Source organism: Malaclemys terrapin, chromosome 12, assembly GCF_027887155.1.
Source record: "Malaclemys terrapin pileata isolate rMalTer1 chromosome 12, rMalTer1.hap1, whole genome shotgun sequence".
In the NCBI taxonomy this organism is placed as follows: Eukaryota; Metazoa; Chordata; order Testudines; family Emydidae; genus Malaclemys; species Malaclemys terrapin.
The window spans coordinates 18,748,831-18,775,674 of record NC_071516.1 but is presented as its reverse complement, the minus strand read 5'-3'; the positions used below and the strand labels follow the sequence as shown (position 1 = coordinate 18,775,674).

The 26,844-nt window shown below is 40.5% G+C and overlaps 1 protein-coding gene and 1 long non-coding RNA gene across 5 annotated transcripts in view; one reads left to right on the top strand and one right to left on the bottom strand.

The window, feature by feature from the left end:
* The window catches only part of LOC128846511 (uncharacterized), a 28,529-nt gene extending 6,622 nt beyond the window's left edge, over positions 1–21,907 (bottom strand). The window contains exons 1-2 of the long non-coding RNA XR_008446791.1: positions 21,845–21,907; positions 21,633–21,742 (exon numbers count right to left, since the gene is read on the bottom strand). This is a non-coding gene — a long non-coding RNA (uncharacterized LOC128846511). The remainder of the gene's footprint in view (positions 1–21,632; positions 21,743–21,844) is intronic.
* NCOA3 (nuclear receptor coactivator 3) overlaps positions 1–26,844 on the top strand; it is a 165,318-nt gene that overhangs the window by 120,127 nt on the left and 18,347 nt on the right. For all 4 annotated transcript variants that reach the window (XM_054045649.1, XM_054045648.1, XM_054045647.1 and 1 more), the window contains 12 exons: positions 6,450–6,576; positions 8,566–8,738; positions 10,692–10,792; positions 12,933–13,107; positions 14,747–14,935; positions 15,171–15,272; positions 16,061–16,201; positions 19,232–19,379; positions 20,500–20,888; positions 21,219–22,096; positions 23,810–23,945; positions 25,734–25,928. In XM_054045649.1, the coding sequence (XP_053901624.1) occupies positions 6,488–6,576; positions 8,566–8,738; positions 10,692–10,792; positions 12,933–13,107; positions 14,747–14,935; positions 15,171–15,272; positions 16,061–16,201; positions 19,232–19,379; positions 20,500–20,888; positions 21,219–22,096; positions 23,810–23,945; positions 25,734–25,928 (2,716 nt within the window). In that variant the 5' untranslated portion in view covers positions 6,450–6,487. The remainder of the gene's footprint in view (positions 1–6,449; positions 6,577–8,565; positions 8,739–10,691; positions 10,793–12,932; positions 13,108–14,746; positions 14,936–15,170; positions 15,273–16,060; positions 16,202–19,231; positions 19,380–20,499; positions 20,889–21,218; positions 22,097–23,809; positions 23,946–25,733; positions 25,929–26,844) is intronic.

Genomic DNA, 26,844 nt, shown 5'->3' with positions numbered 1-26,844 from the left:
AGAACAGAAATGTGAGAGGACCCAAAGGATGCATAGAAACCTATTATTGTTGGTAGATAGACAATTAACTGTGAAACACTCACTTTGATAGTATATGCTAATTCTCCTTGAAGTGATTGTGCTCATATACATTCCACTGCCAGTGTTTGTGTGCCCAGTGCACTTGAGTCAGAGACTTTTGCTTGCAGTATCAATCGGTGGGGCATGTGCCCCAGTGCTGTCAAGCAAAGACATAACAGGGATGTTGTGGTTGCCTCCCTCTCAGTTCATTCTCATTGCCTGTGGTGAGAGTTGGCGCTCCCTATAGCATTTGATTCGGGTAGCCCGATTTCAGAACTTTAGTGTATATAGTTAATATTTAGTGGTAGTAACTTAATTTAGTTATTTGAGTAGATGCAGCTGTGTATTCCATGTGGGTGTATGGGTGCACCAGAGCTGGAGAACTTTGTCTGGAAGTACCCATAGGGATAGCACTCATGCCCTACAACCATAGCTCCTCCCTGGGCCGTACAAGGGCAGCGCCACCCTGACCCCCTCAGTTCCTTCTCGCCGCCTGTGGCTAGAGTCAGAGCTCTGTGTGGCATCTTCACCTCACACTTTCTCTCTGTTTTCTGAGAACTTTTCTTGTATATCATAGTAGTAGTACCTTAGGTTTAGTTTGTGGTAGTAGAATGACTGGATGCCCTGTGATGCTTTCATCAAGGTTCAAGCACTGTCCATTGTGTATAGTGGCTATCCCCAACAACAGTTCCCACACAAGATGCTACTTGTGTGTTGGTGAGGGACACATTGAGGAGAGGTATTCCATGTGCAAGTCATTCCCCAAGAGGACTCAGGTGGGAAGAGACTTGGGGTTGAAGCAGCTCCTTCTGGAGCAGGCCTTGAGGCCTGCTTTGACACCTAAGCCCTCTGATCAGCAGTTGCCTTCGGACCCAGAAGCGATGCCACCCCGTGCTTGGACTCTGATATTCCCCCAAGAGGAAGAGGAGTTGTTCACCTTCCTCTGGTGCGATGAAGAAGAGGTCCCATAAAATGAGTCAGGACCATTCCAGGGCTTGGGGAGACTCCTCTTACTCTTCTAGGAGCAGTGCTGACTGGTACCATTCTTCATTCGGCACGCAGGATGGAGCAGGTCTGTCCAACCGCTCCTCGGTACCACTCTGAGAGCAATGAGGACCCTTACTGTCAACTCTGGTGTTTGCTGAGTCCGGTACCAGTGATGTCAGCATCAGCATCAACCGTCTCCATGCTGACGGCATATGAGGCCGCATCAGACCTGCTTGGTATCAGACCTGCTTTTCCTCTTGATCCTGGACTTACCTGCTTGTTCACGAGTACTCTAGTACTATGCCTTCTACTGAATCATCCTCTGTTGTGCCATTGGCACCTTCTGACCGTGTTGCAAAGCCAACAGCTCCATCAGCACTGCAGCTCACACCACCTGGTCTGCAGACTGGAGCTGAGGCTAGGCCTGGCACTGAAGGCCTCCTCAATGCTGGTGCATACTTCAGCAAAGTCATTGTTTTGGTGACAGATCCATCATAGAGTTTTTGATACCAGCCTTGGTGCTGATGCCTCTCCTGGTACGGGGTGGGAGTGTGTCTCATTCAGTGCCTCTTGTGCAACTCGCCACTTCTCTTCGGCACTAATGCCACCTCCTTATTGAGCTTCAGACAAGTCTGAGTAGTTGTTTGCCCCATCAGGGCTGACTCTTTCTGTCGCAAGAGAACTTTGGTTTTCCTCAAGTTCCAGGTCAGGGTCATCGTCCTAGTCCGATAAGCACCAGATCCTCGGATCGCTCTCGGTGCCGAAATTGGTATCTGTCGCACAGTTGGGACAAGAGCCATTCATGCCTTATCCATAAGCCCTGTGGCCTCCTTGGAATCCCTGGGATGCTTCTTGGTCCCTGACGTCCTGCTTCTCGACCCACTCCAGAGTAAGATCACTGGTCCCAACAGTGACCCCGACTCCCACACCGTGTCAGCTCAAGTAATCACTGAGTACCTTCCACTTGGACTTATGGGGATTTTCCCAATGGATCATGTGGTGCAAACCCCCTCCTCATCCACTCTGGTGACTATACTGTGCCTAAATCTTCCTCTCCCTCTACTCTGGTGACTATACTGTGCCTAAATCTTCCTCTCCCTCAGTGCCCAAGTACTTTAAGGTGCATCAAGACCTCTTGAGGCATATGGCAACTACCAGGAGGAATTCCTGCAGGAAAATACACACGTACTGATGGATATTCTCCAACCATCAGCTCCAGGGGGATTAACTCCTGATAAATGAGGCTCCCCTGGAGCCTGCAAAGCCCTGTAGAATACCCCAATGTCATTGTCCCCTACACTAAAGCATTTGGAGAAATGATACTTCAATTCCAGGCAAAACCAAAGGCTCAAAAGGGCAGAATTAAATCCACCTCTTGAAGAATAGTTTTTTTGTTTTTGTTTTTAGTAGTTAACTGGAGGATTTATTATGAAAAAACTCCCCCGGTTTTAAGCAGTGTGCCATAGGAAGGCTTTCCCCCCTGTCACAAATAGGCACAAGAGCTGTTTGATTTATCTAGGTGAGGGCCATGTGAGAGACAAATATCCTATTTGTATTTCCTTTCCCACTAGGACTTTCATCTTAAAGTTCATCTCATGAAAGAGGCAGTGGAACCTGCATTGGAGCCAGGCCCTGATCTCAAAATCAACCAGAAGTCCACCTCACACACACTGCTTCTGATTTGAAGCACAAGCCTGGTGACAAATGTCACGCTTCATCTTCTCTGTCAGCTTAAAAGTTTTTTCCAAGCATTCTGACCCAGACAAGACCACTACAGCTCGGTCTGCTCCCAGAAAATCTTCTGGTAAATCCTCTGGTATTGGTTCAAGGCTTCACAAATCCAAGCACTCATGAGTCCCGTCTGAGGCAGCACCATTGACTCTGGCTCCTTTGGTGCTGTTGAGACCAGTGTCTTCACCCATGCTGAATCCTTCTTCCTCCCTTCAGTAGATTCAGAGTGTTTTGGTTCCACCAGCACTGTCAATGAACATTCTGTTTCCTCGTTGTTAGTCATCTTTCTGACCCAATTATGCCAGCACTGATCACTTCGTTGGCTTTCCGCACACCCCAATCCTCACTTCCTTTGGATCCTAATGTGTCTCCAAAAACCCAGGCCACATAGAATCCCAACAGGAACTGCTTCTCCCTATTTTGAGGAGGCTTACATTTCTTCTTCACACTCAGAAAGGGAGGAACCTGTCTCACCTTCGAGATCCTTTAGATCACCTTGCAGGTCTTTATTGCTACAAAACCTAAACTACAGGACTAGTCTTCCTATAGGGAAGTCCCAGCACCCTGTCCTACTGAGCCAGGGCCCTCAAGCCTCCTCCAGCGCGCACATGCGTGCACACACACACACACACACCCAGTTGCAGAAAGACACAGATACTGAAATCAGCTCTGTGTGGGAAGATTCCACTCGGGAGTTGCCCAGCACTCAAGTGCACACCCCCTCTGGAGTGTAAACCCAAAATTGTATTGTCTTTCACTGCATACCCCTCCCTCAATGTGGAGGAAGATATGCACAGCTTTTTGTTCTCTCCTCCCTCCCCCACTCCATGCCCTGTTATGAATCGCACAAACTGGTTTAAAGAAAACAAAACAAGTTTATTAACTACAAAGGATAGATTTTAAGTGATGTTATGGGTTAGCAAACAGATAAAAGCAGATTACTGAGCAAATAAAAAACACGTGCAAACTAAGCTCAGTACACTAAAGAAACTGATTACAAGTAGTAATTTCTCACCCTAAATGCTGTTGTTTTAGGTTTTTCTTTCACAGGTCAGATACCTTTTCCAGCCCGGGCTCAGCTCTTCTCCCTCCCTCAGTCCTTGTTTCTTAGATCTTCCAGCAGTCATTCTGGGCGGGGATGGGATTCAGTGAAGACCGAGCCCTGATTTAACATGCTTCCCTGCCTTAAATATGATTTACATATGGCAGGAATCCTTCGTTGCCCAGTTTGGTCTCCATCCCGTTTGTGGAAAAATACTAGCAGGCCAAGATGGAGTCCAGTACCAGGTGACATGATCACATGACCCTGCAGTGTCAAAGCACTGTCTCAGAAAGGAGGGAGATTAGTATCTTCAAAGTCCTGTTGTCCTGCCTAATGGCCCATCTAGGCTGACTGCCTACTGTCTGATGGGCGTTTCCCAGGTGCAAGCGCTTTTGCAATTGATACGTAGTCAATATTTCTAACTTCAGATACAGAAATGATACATGCATACAAATAGGATAATCACATTCAGTAAATCATAACCTTTCCAGTGATACCTCACAGCACCCATCTTGCGTAAAACATCTTCGGCCATATTCATATCACAACGATACCTCTATGAAGAATATGGGCCGTAGTGTCACACTGAGGTATCTGTTGCACCTGAAATCATCATGCCTTTCCATTAGTTCCATGAGGGTTCATGTGACTTCTGTTTTCTGTACTGCATCCACCAGTAGATGGGTTTTCCACTTTCTCTCACCTTCTCTTTTTCTGAGTCTCTTGAAAGATATTCTCAAAGTTTACCCACCTGTGTCTGATCCCACATCTGTATGGGATCTCAATTGAGTTCTCTCCAAACTCCTAGGGCCCCCCTTTGAGCCTATGGCTTCCTCCTCACTATTGTTATTGTATCCGAAAACAGCTTTTCTGGTGGCAATCAATTGTGCTAGGAGGGTTTCAGAACTTCAGGCTCTCCTGGGTGATCCTCCTTTCAGAGTTTTCCATAAAGACAAGATTTCTTTTAGGCCACACCCTAAGTTTATGCCTGAGGTAATGTCAGCTTTTCACCTGAATCAAATATTCATTTTCTGTTTTTTGTTTGTTTGTTTTTCCAAAACCCCATTCTTCTAAAGATGAAAAAATGCTTCAGACCTTGGATGTTTGTAGAGCTTTGGCAATCTAACTGGACAACTCTAGATTCTTCAGGACTACCCCCAGGCTTTTTGTAGTCTATGATGAGTGACCCATAATTCTATCAGTGTCATCTCAGTGAATTGCGCACTGAATTTCTGACTGCAGTAAGCGCTGCTACAATCTTGCTAAGTCTCTCTTCCACCAAGAAAAACAGCCCTGGGCTCAGTCCACTTCGTTATCTTTCTGAGCAATGTTCCAATAGTTGATATCTGCAAGGCAGTGATTGTGTCAGCTGTACTTACTTCTTTTTCTCATTACACCATCACTTAAGCCACTCGTGATCATGCCAACTTTAGTGTTACAATCTCTGTTCAGATGATCCAAGATCCCTCCATTGTAAGGGAACTGATGAGTCACCTGCAGTGGAATGTATATGTGCACAATCACTTGAAGGGGGGAAAAAGGTTTACCTGTCTTGTTTTTTGAGATGTGTTGTGCACATATACATTCCCTGACCCTCCCACGTTTCCCACTGCTTCAGATATCACATATAGCACTGCAAAGTAATTGAGAGGAAGGTGGCAACCACACACCTTTTTATGCTCTCAGCTGACAGCATGAGGAGAGCATGCACTGCATAGTGGTACTGGAGAGAAATGTCTCCAACTCGAGTGCTCTAGGCACACAAGCACCCTCAGTGAAATGTATATGTGCACAACACATCTCAAAGAGCAACAGTTACTGTACAGGTAAGTAAACATTTTTATAGAATATGTGATTTTAAGAATTTGTGATTTGTTGACAGACATGAGAATTGTTTTGGCAAATATTTAAAACATGTGTTCTGTGCCTGTGGTTAGCATAGCTGTTTAATGATCCAGTGTTTTATGAGCCAAAAATTACTTTTTATCTAAAGGCACTTCTTAGTTAGCACTGAGTGTAACTTCCTTATTGCTCCCTGGAAAACACTCATTGACTCAGATGGTGATTTAATGGCCAAAGTTAGAGGGTATGTAACAATTGTGGTAACATTTCTATCTTGACAGTGATATTTTATGCATCTGTTGCTGAAGAAGCTGTTGATTCTTATGTCCTAGAGTTTTCCAGCAAGTGGTACAGATCTGGGAGATGGTTTTTGTTTGTTTGTTTGTTTTTAAATATGGATTGTGTATACTGCTCTGGTTATATAGTGCTTAGAAAGTATGTTGCATCTGAGCATGTGCAGTAATCTACAGTATTTTTTTCTTAGCAATAATTTGACCACATGATATTTTTTGAGCTCCTCAAGCTTTGATCCTCCAAGTTCTTGCATCATGTAGAGCAGTAAGTGGTGATTGATAGTTAAAGCAATATATTACACATTGATCCCAAAAATATCATGCATCCTGGGGTGACTAAAATTTTGCAAGGCTGCTATAAATTATGACTTAGTGCTTATCTGGATAGTCTCACTGTAAAATCGATAAAGAATACTGTAAAACAATTTATTTTAATTGTTTGAAATCTCTTGAGAGAGCATCATCAGTTTGTGATTTTTTTTTTAACACTTCAGTTGCTGATGTAAACTCAGTTGGCTGTTGCTCAATCAAGATGAGTGGATTGGGAGAAAGCTCCTTGGACAGTTTGACCAGTGAGTCAAGGAAACGCAAGCCATTGCCCTGTGATGCCCCAGGACCAGGGTACAGTAAACACATTTTCCTCACTGTTTTAATTAAATTGTTCATAATAAAATTATAAATAGTGCAGCGTGGTGGTTTGTTTTTAGTTTTTAATTGACGTTAATATTAAAAGAGTTTTGCTATTCATTTGTATTCAGTTGATAAAATCCTTTAAGGGACTCCCTACAAGTCCCTCCACCCTTACCCTCATGCCAGAAGCTCTGAATGTCCCCCATAACTCCCTCTTCCATATGCCAAGGTGCTCTGTGTACCCCATGTTTCCCCCCCCCATGCCATTGACCCCTATTCACCCTCTCCATGTTAGGGGCTCTTTGTGTGCCCATATCCTTCCCCCATGGCAGAGGCTCTGTGTGCACCTCCATTCCCCCTTTTCCCCCCATGCCTGGGTCTCTGTGTTTGCCCGCATACCAAAGTCCTGCATTGTCTTCCCCATGCCGGATTCTCTGTGTGCCTCCTCCCTTCCCCTCATGGTAGGGTTTCTGTATTTCCCCCCATATCCTACCCCCCTCCCCCAGTCCCCATTTTCCCTTCCTCGCATCTAGGGCCCTACCAAATTCCCAGCCATGAAAAACGCACCGTAGACCGTGAAATCTGTTCTCCCCTCCCTCCCTCCGAAATCTGGTCTTTTGTGTACTTTTACCCTTTACTATACAGATTTCACAGGGACCAGCGTTTCTCAAACTGGTAGTCCTGACCCAAAAGGCGGTTGTGGGGGGTGTCACAAGGTTATTTTAGGGGGAATCGTGGTATTGCCACGCTTACTTCTGTGCTGCTGCCTTCAGAGCTGGGTGGCGGCTGCTGACCGAGGGCCCAGCTCTGAAGGAAGCAGTACAGAAGTAAGGGTGGCAATACCATACCATGCCATCCTTACTGCTGTGCTGCTGCTGGCAGCGGCTCTGCCTTCAGCGCTGGGGGCTCCCAGCCAGCAGCCTCCGCTCTCTGTCCACCCAGCTCTGAAGGCAGTGCAGAAGTAAGGGTGGCAATACCACGATCCCCTAAAATAACCTAGTGACCCTCTTCTCCCCCTCGCCCCTCCCAACATCCTCCTTTTGGATCAGGATTCGTACAATTACAACACCATGAAATTTCAGATTTAAATATCTTAAATAATGAAATTTACAATTTTAAAAATCCTATGACCATGAAATTGACCAAAATGGACTGTGAATTTGGTAGGGACCTACTCATATCCACTCCTCCCTCTCCAGGTTGCTGACACAAACCCCCTCCCCACTGTCCCCATTTTCCACGTTTCCCTGGATCCCTGCTTCCCCTCCCCATCTCCATTGCCCTCTAGATTCCTACTTCCACCCTGCTGACCCAGCCGCCTAGATCCTCCCTGCTACTTGTAAAGCTTTCTTATTTCTCTGATATTCCAAACTACAGGCTATCCCCATGCAGCCAGTTAAGATGCTGCTTCTGGTATGTGTAGACCTCCACCAGGGGCAGCAGAGAGATTCTTCTGCCTGCAACACCAGTCACTCTGGAAGCCCTGATTTTCCTGTGAAATAAGCTTTTCTGGTGTTCTGATCTGCCTTTAAATCAACATACTTGTGCCCACTGATATCTAGAACATTTCCTGAAATTCTGGAGTTGATGGGTGCAGTGTTCCAAAGTTATTGTATTACTGACAGAGAAATGCCATTGAATTAGATGTAAAACTTTGTTTATAGCTTATTGGCCATGCAGGTGCTGCAGCTTTTTCCACCTTAAAATGCCTATATAGTACAAATACAGTAGTTTTGTAATAGTTGGAATTTTTAAGAAAATAACTACAACAGTTATTCTTGGAATAATAATCTTGTCATAATCTCTGAAGATACATTCCTTTATATGGTAAAAACCTACAGGTGTAAATTGATGAGATGAATGTCCACTAGCTAAACTTATGTGATAAGTGGTATGTAAGTGCATCAAAGATGACAGTGTGATCATAGCTCTTGTTTATGCTGAAATTTATGTACATTAAGTGCTGCTTCTTGTTCCTAGTCTGATCTGCAGTGGTGAGAAACGCCGACGTGAGCAGGAAAGCAAATATATTGAGGAGCTAGCTGAGCTGATATCTGCTAATCTGAGTGACATTGACAATTTCAATGTCAAACCAGATAAATGTGCAATTTTAAAGGAAACTGTAAGGCAGATCCGGCAGATAAAGGAACAAGGTAAGGATTTCTCTCTCAGATTATAAGGAAGAATATTTGGTTTTCTATCAGGAGGCAGTTTCTCTCCAAAACAATACTTAGTTGCTGAGACAATACAATGGAGTTTTCATACAATAGGCCCTGATTTAGGAAAGCATTTAAGCACATGCTTAAATCCATTCCTGTTCAGGGCTTATTCCCGATTAAGCACTTAGTACATGCTTAATTTTAAGCATGTGCTTAGTGGGACTTAAGCAGTTGCTTAATTTTAAGCATTATATTTAACACCCTTTATGAATAGGGAAGCTTTCCTGAATCAGGGCCTAAAGTACACCGTTTCTTATTAGCTTCCTTAAACTACTAAACAAGCAATAAAAACTTAAAATAGGTCATAAAGCAGTTGTTCTTCAAAACATAGATGGACTAGTTGCCCACTGGAGTAAAGAAATCCATCTATTGCCTATCAATTAAAGGTTCCCTGCCAACTTGGATTGTCTGAAACTAATTTATAAAAGATGCCCAGTTCCTCATAGAGCATCCTTTCAGTGCTATGTCCTGAAATTTTAAATTATTTTTTAAAATTCATGTTACATTTTTCTGCCTCTTCTGCTCCTGTTTTGGTGTTTGAGAGCCTTTCTAGCAAGGGAAAATAATTGGGGTCCAATACAGTCAGACTGCAACTAGCTGACCATGTAACCAATTAAAAAGTGCCATTTAATGTACACCGAATGTAATCAAGTGCAGAATAAACGGGGGGAAAATATAGAGGAACATCTATTTTGCTAATGTCTTAGTTTTACAGGATGGTTTTTAGGTTTTACTTGTAACAATAATAGTTTTTTAAACAAATCAGACAAATATAATTGTTAAATTTGCTGTTTTCCCCCTAAATCTCTGGTAATTGTGAGACATGTGCTGGTAGAAGTGACTTCAAAAAAATTTGAATAGATTGCACATCAGGTATATGCCAGTTCAGTGAGTTTCCATTCAGTAGTAAATTATGTTAGAAGCCTGCTGGAATATATCACACACTTTACTTGGAATGGTAAACTTCCAAATTCTGCTTTATCTGCCCTGTTGGAACGTGTTTCTATTTTTTAAAGTAGCCTTAATTGCTATTTTAGAAGTTCTTTCCCGGTGGCATTATTGCCACTTCATTGTGCACTTCACTGGTTGATGATCTTCCTTTGGTACATTAAACTCCTGTTGTGGTCTGCTTAAACAGCCAGTAGGTGCCACAGTAATAGAGATTGCTGCTTGTTTTCCATTACTTTACTGCATGGTTTTATTTTTATTTTTTTCCTTGTAACAAACTTTTACTTTTTCTTCAGTATATTTTAGGTTAAAATGCTGAAAAAGTCTTTTAATTATTGGCATCAGATATGATTAAGTAATCTGCAGAAGGCCAAGTGAGAATTTGTTTCCGGTCTTGTATTTTGATTTGGATCCAAGAACACAATTAAATGAGCAAATCGTACATTCTGCATGTTAAATTGGATTACTTTCTAGGCTAAAGCTCAAATTAAGTCTGAACATGATTTAAAATGTTTATCTTCCACACGGTTGTATAGGAAGAAGGGAAGAATTAGGAAGCTTTTCATTATATTGAAAAGTTTGTGCTGGCCAGCCAAAAGTGACCAAAGGAGGACAGTCATTTCATAAAGCAATCGTCTTCCCAGTGGAAGAAGTTTTGTCATGAAAACTGTTCGTGGTAGTGGTGTGGCAGAATCCAAAATTTGCTAGGTGCTTTCAAAATACACAGGAAGACAATCTCTGCCCAGAAGTTCTACAGTATAAAAAAAGTGTTGTGCTCCCTTTGTGCATATAATTGTAACATTAAATGGTATCGTGTAATTACAACTTCATTGCTTATTCTCAGGCTTCCTGGAATGCAGCACATAACTTCAAAAAAATATTTCTGTGCTTCCAAACACAAAATGGTGCCTTTTTGAAACCTTATCTTTTTGATTTTAGGAAAAACAGCATCCTGTGATGATGATGTACAGAAGGCTGATGTATCTTCTACAGGTCAAGGGGTTATTGATAAGGATTCATTGGGACCTCTTTTACTACAGGCAAGTGTAAATGATGCTCTGGTACAACCAAATGAGATTTGATATTGCATAGTCTTAAGCAATAGGTTATGTGACAGGATTACAACACTGAGAAATGCCAGCAGTCCTACAACAAAAACTAGCGTGCAAGGGCAATGGAGAACATTGTTTTAAAAGGACAAAAAATAAAATCCATCATTGTTTTCTCAACTCTGCTGAAGCAGTCTAGAAGGATTCAAAATCAGATGGCATTTGGGTTTGCCTTAGCATGCTGTTCTATTTTTGTAGTAGTCCCAATAAATGGCTAATAAGATTACATTGACTAGACTCCGCATTCAAGTCCCCCTCCCCCCCCCCCCTTTTACCTCAGGAAATGGCCGTCAAGGACTTTGGGCCACTTTCATGGCTTGATGATGGTCTGTAAGACCGGGAGTGATTCTGGGAAGCAATGAACACCTGAATTCCCATTGTCTTAAGGGGAAGTAACAGGTGCAGAATGGTGGTGCTTAGGATCAATTCCAGTATACCAGTGGTCGCCAACCTTTTTACGCCCAAAATCACTTTTTGAATCTAAGGGCAACCCAGCATCTACCCTGCCCCTTCCCCAAAGCCCCTCCCAATCGCTTGCTCTCCTCCACCCCCACTCACTTTCACTGTGCTGGGGCAGGGGTTTGGGAGAGGGTGCGGGGTGCAAGCTCTATGCGGGAGTTTGGGTGCAGGAGATGGCTCCAGGCTGGGGGAGAGTATTGGGGTGTCAGGAGGAGGTCAGGGTGCAGGCTCTGGGAAGGGGTGCAGGAGAGGGTATGGGGTACTGGCTCCTGGAGGGGGTTCAGGGCTGGGGCTTGGAGTGCAGGAGGGGGTTTGGGTTGTTGGCTCTGGAAGGTGGCTCAGGGTGGGGCTTGGGGTTCAGGAAGGGGTTTGGGGTGCAAGAGGGGGTATGAGGTGCTGGCTCCACGAGGGGGCTCAGCAATGGAAGTTGGGATGCGGCCTCCCACCAGGCAGCACTTCCCTCCGGCAGCTCCCGGTAGGCAATGGGTGCAGCGAGGCTAAGGCAGGCTCCCTGCCTACCCCGGCCCCACACCGCTCCTGGAAGGGGCCAACGCGCCTTGGGGTGAGGGGGCTGCTGGGGGCACGTGTCTCTGTGCACTGCCCCTCTCTGCAAGCACCGTCCCTGCAGCTCTCCCAGCCAATGGGAGCTGCGGGGGCAGTGCTTGCAGGCAGGAGTAGAGCGTGGAGGGAGACCCCTGCATCCCCAGGGCCGCAGAGCTGCACTGCGCTGGCCGCTTCCAGGAGCAGAGTGGGGTCAGGGTAGGCAGGGAGTCTGCCTTAGCAGCAGCCACACTATACCGCCGGAGATCTTGATCGACTGGGAGATCCTCTAGGATTGACCAGTCAATTGCGATCGACCAGTTGATGACCACTGCCGTATGCAGTAGATCAGTTTGCTGCTGCCCTCACGTGTTGAGACTCCAAATTACATAAGAATCACGTAGGTAACTTTTATTAAGAGTTCTAAAAACCAGGAAACCAGTCTTACTGCTTAGTACACAAAGTAGTTCAGTATGTTGTAGGCTGCTATTTTGAGTCAAGTTTTTGAAGTACTTTCAAAGCTAAGTGTCTTAGAGATATTCTAATGCTGTTTCTGATTTGGGAATGAGTACAGTGGTTTTTAAAAAGTGGATAGTCTCTCTCTCTCTCTCTCTCTCTCTCTTTTTATGTTCTTCATTGTTATTGAAAATGTATCCTTAAGAAGGCTATTTCCCTCACACTCCACTTCTACTTCTTAAAGGTCTTGTGGCGAATTTATAATCCTGACTTTGACTTCATTGTATTGTTAAAGAAGTTACTGAGATGTCACAGACTCAGTGTCATGTTTCCAGGCTAAAAGAGTTAAAAACCAAATGTTTGATTATCACCATGTTAAGATCAATAGTGGAAGAACAAATGAACAGCGGGTTTCTGATACTTGAAACTTTCCTTACTAGGAAAGTTTCTTTTTAAGGAAAACTTGAAACTTTAATTCTTCTGCCAGAAAAGTTAAGTGATTCTTCTCCTAAACTACAACACTTTTATCTCCCACTTACTTTTTAAAATGAACTGTTTTAGCAGGTCTGGAATTTTGTGTGTGTGTTTATAATGTATCGTTGCAATGTATTTTTAGGCATTGGATGGTTTCCTGTTTGTAGTAAATCGAGATGGGAACATTGTATTTGTATCAGAAAATGTCACACAATATCTGCAGTATAAACAAGAGGATTTGGTTAATACAAGTGTCCACAGCATCTTGCATGAAGAGGACCGGAAGGACTTCCTTAAAAACTTACCTAAATCTGCAGGTAATAGGGTCTTCACTTAGATTCTCAGACTTTTTAAAAAATAAATAAAAAACTCCAAAATTGTTAACCTTACAAAACAAATCTCTTTCTTATGGTGCAACTATCATTTGTCTTGAGTTTTAGGATATGACTTTTACCATTAAATTAATAGGAATATTGCAACATTGATTATGCATTCTTTGCTGTTAGCAGACGAGCAGAAGAATGAAAACAAAATTCCATAACCAGGACTACTGTTTAAATCTATATCCTCTTGATCTAAGTATTTAAAATGTTAATTTCAAACTAGAAATTATATAAGCAACTAACAGAACGTAGGTTCAGATATTCATGCTGTGTGGTTGTAGCGAACAAATGCCTAGGTTTATGGAGTTGCATGTTTCTATACTCTGATAAAGTGAAAGAGAGATGGGCATTTGAGGTTGGCTTGCCTGTTTCTAAGGGATTCATTATACATAAGGCCTTGTCTATCAGGGAAGTGACTGATTCTGTGATCTCTGTGACTTCTGCAGTGGCCAGAGTGACTGACCCCAGGGACAGCCGCACAGGCCGCTACTGGGGCAGTCTTGAGACCCCGCCCCCACCTCCCCCCAGCAGCAGCAATGGTCTCGGTTTGTCCCCCCCAGCACCAGCGTTGTCCCTCTCCCCCTGTATCAGCTGTGGTCCTGGGCCGCCTCCTGCCCCAGAGCACCCAAGATTTAGTCAGGGGTATATAGTACAAGTCATGGATTGGTCACAGGCCCTGAATTATTGTTTACTATCCATGACATTTATTAAAAATACCTAGGACTAAAACATAGCTTTAATTGTATATGAATTTTATCCAGAATAAAGTGAAGTGTGACTTTAACATGGATTAATTATTCCTGAAAAACTCTGTGTGGACATGCTTATTCTGGAATAAGAGTGCTTTATTCTGAAATTGCTTAATACACTTCAAGTAAACTACTTCAGAATAAGGAGCTCTTATAATAAGAGGTTTCACTTATGGAGTTAATCAGGAATAGCTATTCCAGAATTCCTCATGAAGATAAGCCCTAAAATAATGTTACACAAGTTCTCTCCACATCCTGATGAAGCTCTGGGAACTGTTAACAATTCAGCTTTGACGTGTCTCTCCCCATTTTGAAGCAGAATAATTAGGTTCTTTTAGTCCTTTTGTTCTTCAAGCAGAAGCTGCCATCCGGAATTGTGTAAATACTGTAGTTTTAAGCAAAAAGCTGATTGAATGGTTTCAATCAATATTTCATAACTGTGTTGCTAGACAGCTGAGATTTGAAGTCCATGAACAAATGGGAACTATCTGCCCTTTTTTACAAGGGAATGACTTTTCCACTCCCGTTTGATTGGGGCTGAAAGTACCTTAGAGGGGATGGTGTTCTTTCAACCAGCAGTGAAGAACACTATCCCCAAAGTTTCAATATGATGACCTTTTAACAAATCTTGTAAAAATGTTATAGTATCTGAGCTTCAAAAATCAGAGATCGGGTGGGTGAGATAATATCTTACCTCACTCACTTTCTCTCTCTAATATCCTGGGACCGACAAAGGTACAACACTGCATACTTCAAAAATCAGGCAATTAAGAATTAATTTTATTTTAAAATCTTTGTGAACTTTTATGATTATTTTCTTTTAGTTAATGGAGTTGCTTGGACCAATGAAACACCTAGACAGAAGAGTCATACGTTTAATTGCCGCATGATGGTAAAAACATCTCATGATCTTTTGGATGATGTTGGCAGCAACCAGGAGTCGCGTCAGAGATATGAAACCATGCAGTGTTTTGCTTTATCTCAGCCAAGAGCTATGATGGAAGAAGGGGAAGGTAATTTTTCTACAGGAAAATCCTCTTACTACAGTTATTTACTACTTAATTTATGTTATGAAGCCTGGGGTTTCAGAATTCCATGTTTAGAATAATTTAGGAGTTAAATGCAAAATCCTCAAATCTCGTCTCCCATATTATGCCTTTATCTTAATATTGCAAGAGTCCTGCTCCTTTATAAGAAAGTAATAATAGAATAAATAGGACACAGAGGAAAATAAGTCTTTCATTGCAGATTTGCAGTCCTGTATGATTTGTGTGGCACGTCGCATCACTACAGTGGAAAGGGTATTTCCAACAAACCCAGAAAGCTTTATTACGAGACATGACCTTTCAGGTGAGAAATCTACTTGAGGTGAAGGTAATGGATGGCTCTTCTTCCTTGTTTTGTTTTGTATAAAAATTGTGGCAAATAAGTTTTAATACTTGGAATAACTAGTACTACTTGTACTGTTGCCTTTCTTTCTTTAACTAGGTAATATTTCAAATTATTTACGTTACATCTTCCTCTAGAAGTATTCCTAAAGTGTTTATTAATCATTTATCAAGTTAATGAAGACTCATTGAGATAATTTCTCCTTTCCTTCTGTAACATCATGAAACCTTTATAGTCTGGTGTGGTATTTAAATTTTAAATATTTAAACACATTGGGCAGTTTTTTGCTTTAAGATGCCAATCACCTGCAGCTCCTATTGATTTCAGGTGTAGTTCTTTATAATCTTTGCAGACCATGCCCTCGGGGTCTCCTTTCGGTTGCATAAAACCAGGGAAACCCAAAATTGTTATACGCTTTTGAGAATTTTGGCATTAACCTCTGGGTGCCTCAGTTTCCTTATATGTAAAAATGATATGGTAATAACTTACCTCACAGGGGTGTTCAGAATTTATGTTCATAAAGCAGTTTGAGATCTTGCATGGGAAGCGGTGTGTAAGTGAAAAGATTAGATAGACGCTTAGAAAACAACTTCAGTGCTTAGATGCTACAGTGATGGGTACGTTATAAAAACATAATATAGACAATATTTGGTGACTTTTGAAATACTATTCTGTATTTTTAATATTAGGATTATATTTAAAATGACAGGGACTCTATGATTATCTTAAGTTTTTCTTTCCTGTGACAGGTAAACTCGTCAACATAGATACAAACTCATTACGGTCTTCCATGAGACCTGGCTTTGAAGATACAATCCGTCGGTGTATTCAGAGGTTTTTGTGCCATAATGATGGACAGTCCTGGTCAAACAAACGCCACTATCAAGAAGGTAGCTCAGATTGCAGTGTTCAGTATACTGTCTGTCTTGCTAGTTGCAAGTAAGTGTGTGTGTGTGTGTGTGTGTGTGTGTGTGTGTGTGTGTGTGTGTGAGAGAGAGAGAGAGAGAGAGAGATAAAACCACTAAGCTCTGCTATTGTACATGCTCTTCCATGTCTTGAACCAGTGGAAAATGCTCTTTCTCATATTTATAAACTGAAGGATGGTGAGATCTCTATTAAGGAGTGCCTGGTGTAGCAGCTGCCTTGTTGTTCAAGTATGTCCATTGGTGTTTGACAGGTTTTATGAAATATACCAGACAGATATTCCTGTAGATTGAATTTATCTGTTTGTCCACAAGATAGGTACAGCAGGAAAGCAGCAGATTAAGCCATGCTTCCTTAATGAGCTGCTAGCATGGCTGTACGTTGACTTGGAGGGGTCCGCTTTTAGCAAAAAAAAAAAGTACAGTAGATTATTTGTTAGCTTTTGTCAAGAAGGGGGATGTGCCTATTATGAAATAGACTGTGACTTGAAGAAGAGCTCTGTGTAAGTTTGAAAGTTTGTCTCTCATCAACAGAACTTGGTCCAGTAAAAGATATTATCGCACATACTTTGTGTCTCTGCCATCAAGTCATTTTATCTAGTTCTATGAATAGCCCTTAGTTGGTAATGTCTCTTGGTCACTGATTACCTTTGTCCCATTCATATGAGAGCTACAGATGAAAGATGATATTTAAACCTTTTTCCCTCTATGCCAAATAATCTGTTTAATAGAGAATTAATTATATAAATATGTTTACCCAGCTTTGTCTGGGGAATTCTAAGAGACATAAGCAATTTTAAATAGTTAAATACTAGAGTTGGCCGAAAAAGTGGAATTTCCACTCTTCAGGAAATTCTGAGACTTTGAAATTTTGTTTCATCCCAAATTTGGGACACAACGTCAAAATCTTGGAATTTTTCATGACCTTATAGAAACATTTTGTTTTGATTTATATATTACATTATAGTTTATAATTTACTATAAAACACAGTCAAAATTAGATGTTTCAACCTCATCAAAATGAACTGTTTAGATAATTTCCAGTTGAAAATTTCTATTAAATCAGTAAGTTTCCATGAAACATTTGAATTTCATCAGATCACCATTTTTTGATTAAAGTTGTTTTATTGGAAAATTTTTTACTACTCTGATAGATACTAATTATTGCATCACGTTTGAGGGTGATTTGAAGATTGAAATGTCTAAACCTTTTTCTTGGAATCAAAGCAGACCATTGATAAATGCAACAGCAGCTTTAGAGTTCTGACAGATCTGTGCAGTCAGCAAAAACTATATTCAAATCACCGACTGAGGAGATATCTGAGCCATTAGCGATTATCTTTGAAAACTCATGGAAGACAGGAGAGATTCCAGAGGATTGGAAGAGGGCAAATATAGTGCCAATCTATAAAAAGGGGAATAAGGATAATGTGGGGAATTACAGACTAGTCAGTTTAACTTCAGTACCCAGAAAGATAATGGAGCAATAAGCAATCAGTTTGGAAACACCTAGAAGATAATAAGGTGATAAGTAACAGTCAATATGGATTTCTGAAAAACAAATCATGTCAAACCAACCTAATAGCTTTCTTTGTCAGGGTAACAAGCCCTGTGGATAGGGGAAGCGGTAGATGTGGTGTATCTTGACTTGAGTAAGGCTTTTGATACTGTCTTACATGACCTTCTCATAAACAAACCAGGGAAATATAGCCTACCTGGAGTTACTATAAGGAAGGTTGGAAAATCATTCCCAGAGAGTGGTTCATAGTAAAGCTGAAAGTGCATTTTGAGTGGGGTCCCTTAGGGATCGGTCTTGAGTCAGGTTCTGTTCAATATTTTCATCAATGGCTTAAATAATGGCATAGAGAGTACACTTACAAAGTTTGTGAATAATACGAAGCTGGGAGGGGTTGCAAGTGCTTTTGAGGGTAGGATTAAAATTCAAAATGATCTGGACAAACTGGAGAAATGGTCTAAAGTAAATAGGATGAAATTCAATAAGGACAAATGCAAAGTACTCAGTTTAGGAAGGAAAAATCAATTGCACATATCAAAATGGGAAATGACTGCTTAGGAAGGAATACTGCAGAAAGGGATCTGGGGGTTATAGTGGATCACAAGCTAAATGAGTCAACGGTGTACCATCGTGTTGCAAAAAAAGTGAACATCATTCTGGAATGTAGTAGCAGGAGAGTTGTAAGCAAAACACGTGAAGTAATTCTTCCACTCTACTCTGGGCTATCAAGATCTCAACTGGAGTATTGTGTCCAGTTCTGGGCACCCCATTTCAGGAAAGATGTGCCAAACTGGAGAAAGTCCAGAGGAGAGCAACAAAAATGAGTAATGTCTAGAAAACATGACCTGCAAGGAAAGATTGAAAATATTGGGTTTAATTAGTTTGGGGAAGAGAAGACTGAGGGTGGCATTTTTCAGGTAAATAAAAGGTTATTACGAGGAGGAGGGTGAAAAATTGTTCTAATTAATCTGAGGATAGGACAAGAAACAATGGGCTTAAATTGCAGCAAGAGAGGTTTTAGGTTGGACATTAGGAAAAACTTCCTAACTCTCAGAGTAGTTAAGCACTGGAAGAAATGACCTAGGGATATTTTGGAATCCCCATCATCGGAGATTTTAAAGAGGAGGTTAGACAAACACTTGTTAGGGATGGTCTAGATAATACTCAGTCCTGCCTTGAGTGCAGGGGATCACACTAGATCACCTGTTGAGGTCCCTTCCAGTCCTACACTTCTATGATTCTATATTTTGATTTGCTGTCTCTCCCCTTCCCCCCCGTTAGTCTTTGGGAACTGTAGCAGTATGGTCCAAGTCTTTGGATACCCATCCTGTATCATGTCTGTTTTTTAATCTAGTTTTTCAGCTTATTAATCTGATGAGTATTTTGTTCAACAATTATAGTAAAGCTTACATAAATTACTTGGTCTTTGGAATCTGAAATACAAGCCGTTTACTGCTGTGCAATTGTGTTTTTCCTCACAGCTTATATACAAGGCCATGCTGAAACTCCACTGTATCGGTTCTCCTTAGCAGATGGTACTATAGTGACGGCACAAACAAAGAGTAAACTGTTACGAAATCCAGGAACTAATGACCGTCATGGATTTGTCTCCACCCACTTCCTTCAAAGGTGCAATTAATAATGTTCATCTGTCAGATTTAAATATTGTAGCTTTTTAAAAACACACATTTTTATTGATATTTAATGCTATATAACAGGAGTGGCCAAACTTACTGACCTTCTAAGCCGCATACAATAATCTTCATTTTAACTGTAAAAGAGCTCAAGCCACAGTTTGGCCACCTCTGCTATATAAACATTTGTTTAACCAAAATAAACAACATAAAACCCCACAAAACAATATAGTAAGCACACATGAAAAATTGTCTCATATGAATAAAATTGCTGTTTTAGATCTCACCTACAATAGGTTTATATATTTAAGAAACAAAAACCAAACAAGTTTTTTAAAGCAGGTCTTGTTTTACTGTCATAAACCCAGTCTACTATCATAATAGCTAATTGGTAATTTTCCCTCTAGGTCACTATTTTATCCATTCACTTTCCTCTAGAATGTATATTTTTAATAGTAAAGCTTGGATGGATAGAAAGACCCAATTAAACACTTTATCTTCTTTGCCACTTTCTTACTGGAGATCCATTTAAAGAAATGAACTGATAAAATATACCAGACATCTCTCAAGAAGTAAAAAGTCCGACTTTGCCTTAAATAGTACCTCTTGTGACTTGTCCCTGTTGATTGCAAGATTAATTGAAAGGCACTTTGGAAGTAGTCTGTCGCTGTCACTGCAGAAATGCTCCCAGCTGCTGGTCAATGAGCAGCTGAGATTTGTTTATGGCAATATTAAAGTGTTTTTTCTGTGACAAGTGGAGTGGTGTCATTCATTGACTCGGAGAAGAAAGTGATACAAGAAGGGTGATGTTCAAAATGATAAATGCGTAAATCTAAATAACGGCCAGAGATATAAAATGCTTTAATGGGATAAGATTGAGTTCCCCCACAAATTAAATGACTTTTACTCCTTTATAATGTGTGAATGAATGAGCAGTATGGCCACTCAATGACTCAAGTTTAGTGACACCTTTGTGGATGTAGCTTATGTATTTCTTGCTACTTTTTTTAGTGATTATTAAATAATGTTATCAATTCTCTTTACGTGGAACTTGATTCTTATAAAGTTTTAAATGTTTTTCTGTGGGGTGGGGTGGCGGGATGCTGAATTTGCAGAGAACAGAATGGATATCGTCCAAATCCCAATCCAGTGGGACAAAACATCAGAGCATCTACAGCTGGAAGCACAAATTCTGTTGGTGCTATTATGAACATGTCACCAGGTCAAAGCATGCCAATGCAGAACAGAAACTATGGCATGGGAGATCCCAGTGCGATGGGACAGATGAGCGGCATTAGATACATAGGTCCTGGTAATATTGGACCCATCAACTCTGGACCAGGAATGCAGTCCTCTCCTTATCAGAACAACAATTATGGGTTAACTATGAGTAGTCCACCACATGGTAGTCCCAGCTTGACTTCCAACCAACAGAACTTAATGATTTCTCCTAGGAATCGTGGGAGTCCAAAAATGGGTTCACACCAGTTTTCTCCAGTTGCAGGTATTTTATTTTTGGTATAAAATTTTCTCTAGGGTTTGCTTTTTGCCCCTTTTTTATCTTACTTTTTTGTTTTTTTTTTATATATTATGGTCTTATAACATCTGAACTACTATACCTTAGTGTAAAATACCTAATTTTATGATGAGGATACATTTAAAGGTACAGTAATTAATGCTACAGTATTTCTTGTTTCTGCTATCTGTATTTCAGTTCTTAATGTGCATGCTTAAATAGACTTATTCAGTATAATGATTACCTGGCAAGTAAAATCAAATGTAGATATGATCGCTTCTCTTATGTAATAACTCTAACATAATAACTTTGATACAGGTATGCACTCGCCAATGGGATCTGCTAGCAACACTGGCAACAACAGCTTCTCTAGCAGTTCCCTTAGTGCCCTTCAAGCCATTAGCGAGGGGGTTGGAACTTCCCTTCTATCAACACTTTCCTCACCAGGTCCAAAATTGGATAATTCCCCAAATATGAATATAGCTCAGCAAAGTAAAATGGGCAACCAGGACTCAAAGAGTCCTTCTGGCTTGTATTGTGAACAAAGTCAAGTGGAGAGTTCTATGTGCCAGTCAAACAGGGACCTCCTTAGTGACAAAGACAGTAAAGAAGGAAATCTGGAAGGGTCTGAGAGTCAGAGGGGACCAAGTGAAAGCAAAGGTCATAAAAAGCTCCTTCAGTTACTCACATGCTCCTCAGATGAGAGAGGGCATTCTACGTTGTCAAACTCACCATTGGACTCTGGTTGTAAAGAATCTTCTACCAATGTTACAAGTCCCTCAGGAGTCTCCTCTTCTACATCTGGAGGGGTCTCTTCCTCATCAAACATGCATGGGTCCCTGCTACAAGAAAAGCACAGGATTTTGCATAAATTGTTACAGAATGGTAATTCTCCAGCAGAAGTAGCAAAGATCACAGCTGAAGCTACTGGTAAAGATACCTACCATGACTCCAGCAATACAGCCCCCTGTGTAGAAGGAACTATCAAACAGGAACAACTGAGTCCTAAGAAGAAGGAAAACAATGCTCTACTCAGATACCTACTAGACAAGGATGATATAAAGGATCCACTTTCAAAAGAAATGAAACCTAAGGTAGAAGTTCTGGATAATAAAATGGGACACTGCAGTAGCTCCACTATTCCTACTTCAAGCCAAGAAAAAGAGATTAAAATAAAAACAGAACCTTCTGAAGAGGTAGAGTATTTAACCTTGTACAGGAATTTTGTTGTTGAACTCACCAATATTTTTCTTATTAGCGTTAACAACCAAAAAGGAGACCATTCAATTTTTGTGTATGATTATTTCCAAGCCAGTACTGAGTAACCACAGCATAAAAACATATGTTTAGTTTTATGATAGTTAACAAAGGACATTTAACTTGAACAACAGTATATATTGTAATAAAATGTGCTATACTGGAGTTCTTTGAATAATATTAGTATTGAGCTATCAAACAAGGCAAAGTATATTTAGTTTAGTTAAAATTAAATCTTTAAAATTGGCAATTTTTACATAGCATATATTTATTTTCATGGGTCATTTGGAAATGGAGCTGCCAGCTGACTCAATAAATTAGTTGTGGGTGCTACAGTAGGAAGTAAAAGAGAATGAACATAAGTGGAAACGATCCATTTTCTATATGCAATTCGGTTTAAAAATGTGGGGTGCTAGTTTCTCACACTGGATTTACACAGAGGTGGTTCCGGTGACATTGGTGTAAATGTGAGAAAAATGCCAGTGAATCCTGTAAAGAAAGTCTATAACTGAATATATATTATGTGATTTGTGCTTTTCAGTACTTTAGATGTTTAAAAAAAAAAATGTCGGGAAGTTGGAGAGGAAGTGCCATCCAACAACTTGAGTTACATGTACATACAGTATCCAAAGCTGATTCTTTAAATTGTTCCGTACAGGCAGACCCCTGTGCCTGAATGGAAACCCATTTTGTCTTCAAATGTTATTTCTTATCCCAATTTAAAACACTATTTGAAAATGTTCAACTGTGTTTAAATATATCTGAATAGATGCTTTCATAATCGAAAGTAGTTGAATTTAGGCCTGTGATCCTGCAACTGCTCTGCTTGGGCTGGCTCCTTATTGAAGTCAGTGATGCTCTTGGTATGCATAGGGGCCTTGTAAAGTTCTTCAGGGAAGGACTGTGTATTTCTGTACAGTGCCTAGCACATTTTGGGAACTTCTGCAATATAAATAATGTTGATTATTCATAGGGTGGTTTTTCAATAATCATCCGGAGTTTTCTGTACCATATAGGAAGACAATTACCAATTGCTATGTAGTTTATATATACATGTGCTCTTTAAATCTCTGAGAATTATGGAACACTTTCATGGTGAGGTTGTAATCTAGCAAACTAACATAGATCTATTTTGTTCAAACTATGTGATTCAGGGACAAATTTTCAAAGAACGGTAGCCATGCAATTACCCTGCAAAAGATGTGCCTAATTTGCACATATGGTTACTGTGATTATGTGCACAAATTATCAATTAGGTGCACTGGTATTGGCATGTACAATTATAATAATTGTAACTATGAATTAAAGTCATGCCCGTAGTGCTTTGCTTTACCATTCAAACTTTTGAGACTAATGCGGAGAAGTCTCTAAAATTTGAGATGCTAAAGATATTTGCATTCAGGTTAATTTTTTGTGTAACTACTTTTTCCCTGAAGTTTTGCTTTTCCAAAACCAACAAAGCAAAATTAATCAAATAGTTGAATGATGTCTGAAGAATTCTTTGGAAGTCAGCATTAAGTCCTGAAATGTTGTAACCGAACTAAAGTGTTTGACTGCATATGTTGCTAAGGGTTCTTAAGACTTGTGAGGTGCTAAATGGAATGTTAAAGGATGAACAATGTGAGAGTAGTATTTTGTTTTTTTCCTTTTAGATGAGTGGAGACTTGGATAATTTGGATGCAATACTGGGTGATCTGACTAGTTCTGATTTTTACAATAATGCTATGTCTACAAATGGGAGTAGTCTTGGAACTAAGCAAACATTATTTCAAGGAAATGCCCCATTGGGTAAGGAAGTTCACTTAATTCCACTTTTCTGTAAAGTTAGGGGCTATTGTGTGACTTGCTTTCAATGTAATGTACATTTAACTCCTTCTTTGCTTGGTGAATGTTTTGTTTCTAATTTGCTAAGAAATCAGTCGACAGGAATAAGTGATATGTGCAGGGCTAGTTATCCATTGGTTGATTGTGTTTATATAATTAGCATGAAGAAGTATTATGAAATATCAGAGGACATTGAAAATCCCTTTTCAGCCAGCATCTGATTTTTACTAAATTTTAAAAATTGATACAGAGCTGTGTATCTGAATTGTGGGCCTTGCCAATGGCATGTCCAGACTCTAGCACTACAAAGAGCAGTCTCAAGAGCTTTGTGTGCCCTACAAATGTTGAGTAAAGTTAACTTCTCTTCACTTCCCATCTCATGGTCCTCCTTGCACTTCTCTAATGTTGCACTCTAGATATCCACACACCAAAGACAGTGGGAAAATATATTGTTATGAATTGGGGCAATTGCAGATTAAAAGAAGTAACTAAATCCTTGCAGCTGGCCAGGGAAAGGCTGAGGGATGAATGGCAAGCTTCTGATTTGCCACTGCTCTCCCAGGTACCGTTAGGCCTGCACCATCTAATGAATATTTCTACTTTTATTTCTAAAGGGCTGGCCATCCCTACCAGTAGAGGGAGTGGGAGGGAAGGTTAATGTTACATGTGAGATGCCATCATTACCACCATTGCTGTGTTCTACATCTGTCTTAGTGCATAGATACTATAGCGATAAGCACATTACAAAAGCTTAAAACAGATATCTTCTGGCAAGTAAGTTTACTCCGATGGCTAGTAGATGTCTAGTAAGTTTTTCAAGCTCTCCTGAGGAGTGTCGGAGATGACCAAATTTCATACTGGAGGCGGACCTTGTGGGTCTTTGTTTGCTTTGAGGCAATAATTTGTGCATTTTGATGTATGTAACTGGTATATATTATCAAGGGCAAACCAAAGAGTAGGAACCAGTATGGGTTTTGATAGAGCAAGTTGGTTCCAGGTATTTCACAGTAGGATGAAGGTGTGTTAGCAAAAGAGGTGTAACTTGAAAGTGAATAAGGCTGGAGAGCCCAATGGGATTAAGATGCTTGAGAGAATTGTAACTTTCTCTCAAGGGGGGAGGGATAGCTCAGTGGTTTGAGCATTGGCCTGCTAAACCCAGGGTTGTGAGTTCAATCCTTGAGGGGGCCACTTAGGGATCTGGGGCAAAAATCAGTACTTGGTCCTGCTAGTGAAGGCAGGGGGCTGGACTCGATGACCTTTCAAGGTCCCTTCCAGTTCTAGGAGATGGGATATCTCCATTAATTTATTTAATTTATTTATTTATTTATTTCAGTTAAGATTATTAAGAGAGGTGAGTTGCACACTTACTTTGGAAGGACAGTACTTTCCAGACACACACCAAGTTTTGAGAGAATATATGATGGATAAAATAAGAACTGAAGACCAACACCAATATATCAAGAGGCATGCACAGTGCTCATGAAATTGTAATACAGTATATGCCAGGAGAACACCTAGACAAAGAATCCTAGATTGTAATTTAAAATGTTTGATCATATTACACCTAGGGTCCAAGGACTTGTTTGGCTTATCTGCAGGGACAAACACCTAAAACAAAATAGTCATTCATGGCTTGTTAAATGTGTAGTGTAATTGCTCAAAAATGGATATAACTTGTATAAATCGTCAGTAGGACAGTCTATTTCTTGTTTAAAGATGTACAGTTGAAAGCATCTTTTAATTCTTTAACAGGTATGAGAAGTCCCCAATCTGTGCAGACTACCCGTCCTCCTTTCAACAGAGCCATGTCTTTAGACAGCCCAATACCTGTGGGTTCAAGCCCTCCAGTGAGGAGTGTCAATGCATTCTCCATGTTACAAAAGCAAAACATCATGGGTGGGAGTCCAAGAATGATCGAGAACCAGGAAAATTTTGGATCAAACATGGGTTTGTTGATGACATACAAACAGATCTCATTATAACTGAAAATATTGTAAAATTTTAATGTGCTGAAATTAGTTAAAACCCTGAATGTATAAGAATGAGGCATGTTAATCTTTAATATTTCCCATCTAAATCATTAATCTGATTTTAAGTAACTATTATTATCCATAGCTGGAGTTATTAGGTTATAGCTGTATCCCAGCCATGTGTTCTACTGGGACTTTGTTTTAGCAGAATTATTTAAAAAAACTGTTTTGAAATACTGAAGTGTCTATTTAATGTGTGGTTGACAAGATCAGTTTGTGAGAGCAGCCAGTCAAGAAAATTTGTTAATATTCTTAATTTTGGCTAAATTAATATGCTTGGAAGAAGAAATGAAGCATGCCATGACCAGATTTAATAGGAGTTCAGTAATCTGTTCTCTGCTCATTGGCTGTTGTCACTGTAATTAGTGAGAAAATAGAAATGGTTCCAATAAAAAAATCAAGTATCAGAGGGGTAGCCGTGTTAGTCTGAATCTGTAAAAAGCAACAGAGGGTCCTGTGGCACCTTTAAGACTAACAGAAGTATTGGGAGCATAAGCTTTCGTGGGTAAGAACCTCACTTCTTCAGATGCAAGTAATGGAAATTTCCAGAGGCAGGTATAAATCAGTATGGAGATGATGAGGTTAGTTCAATCAGGGAGGGTGAGGTGCTCTGCTAGCAGTTGAGGTGTGAACACCAAGGGAGGAGAAACTGCTTCTGTAGTTGGATAGCCATTCACAATCTTTGTTTAATCCTGATCTGATGGTGTCAAATTTGCAAATGAACTGGAGCTCAGCAGTTTCTATTTGGAGTCTGGTCCTGAAGTTTTTTTGCTGTAAGATGGCTACCTTTACATCTGCTATTGTGTGGCCAGGGAGGTTGAAGTGTTCTCCTA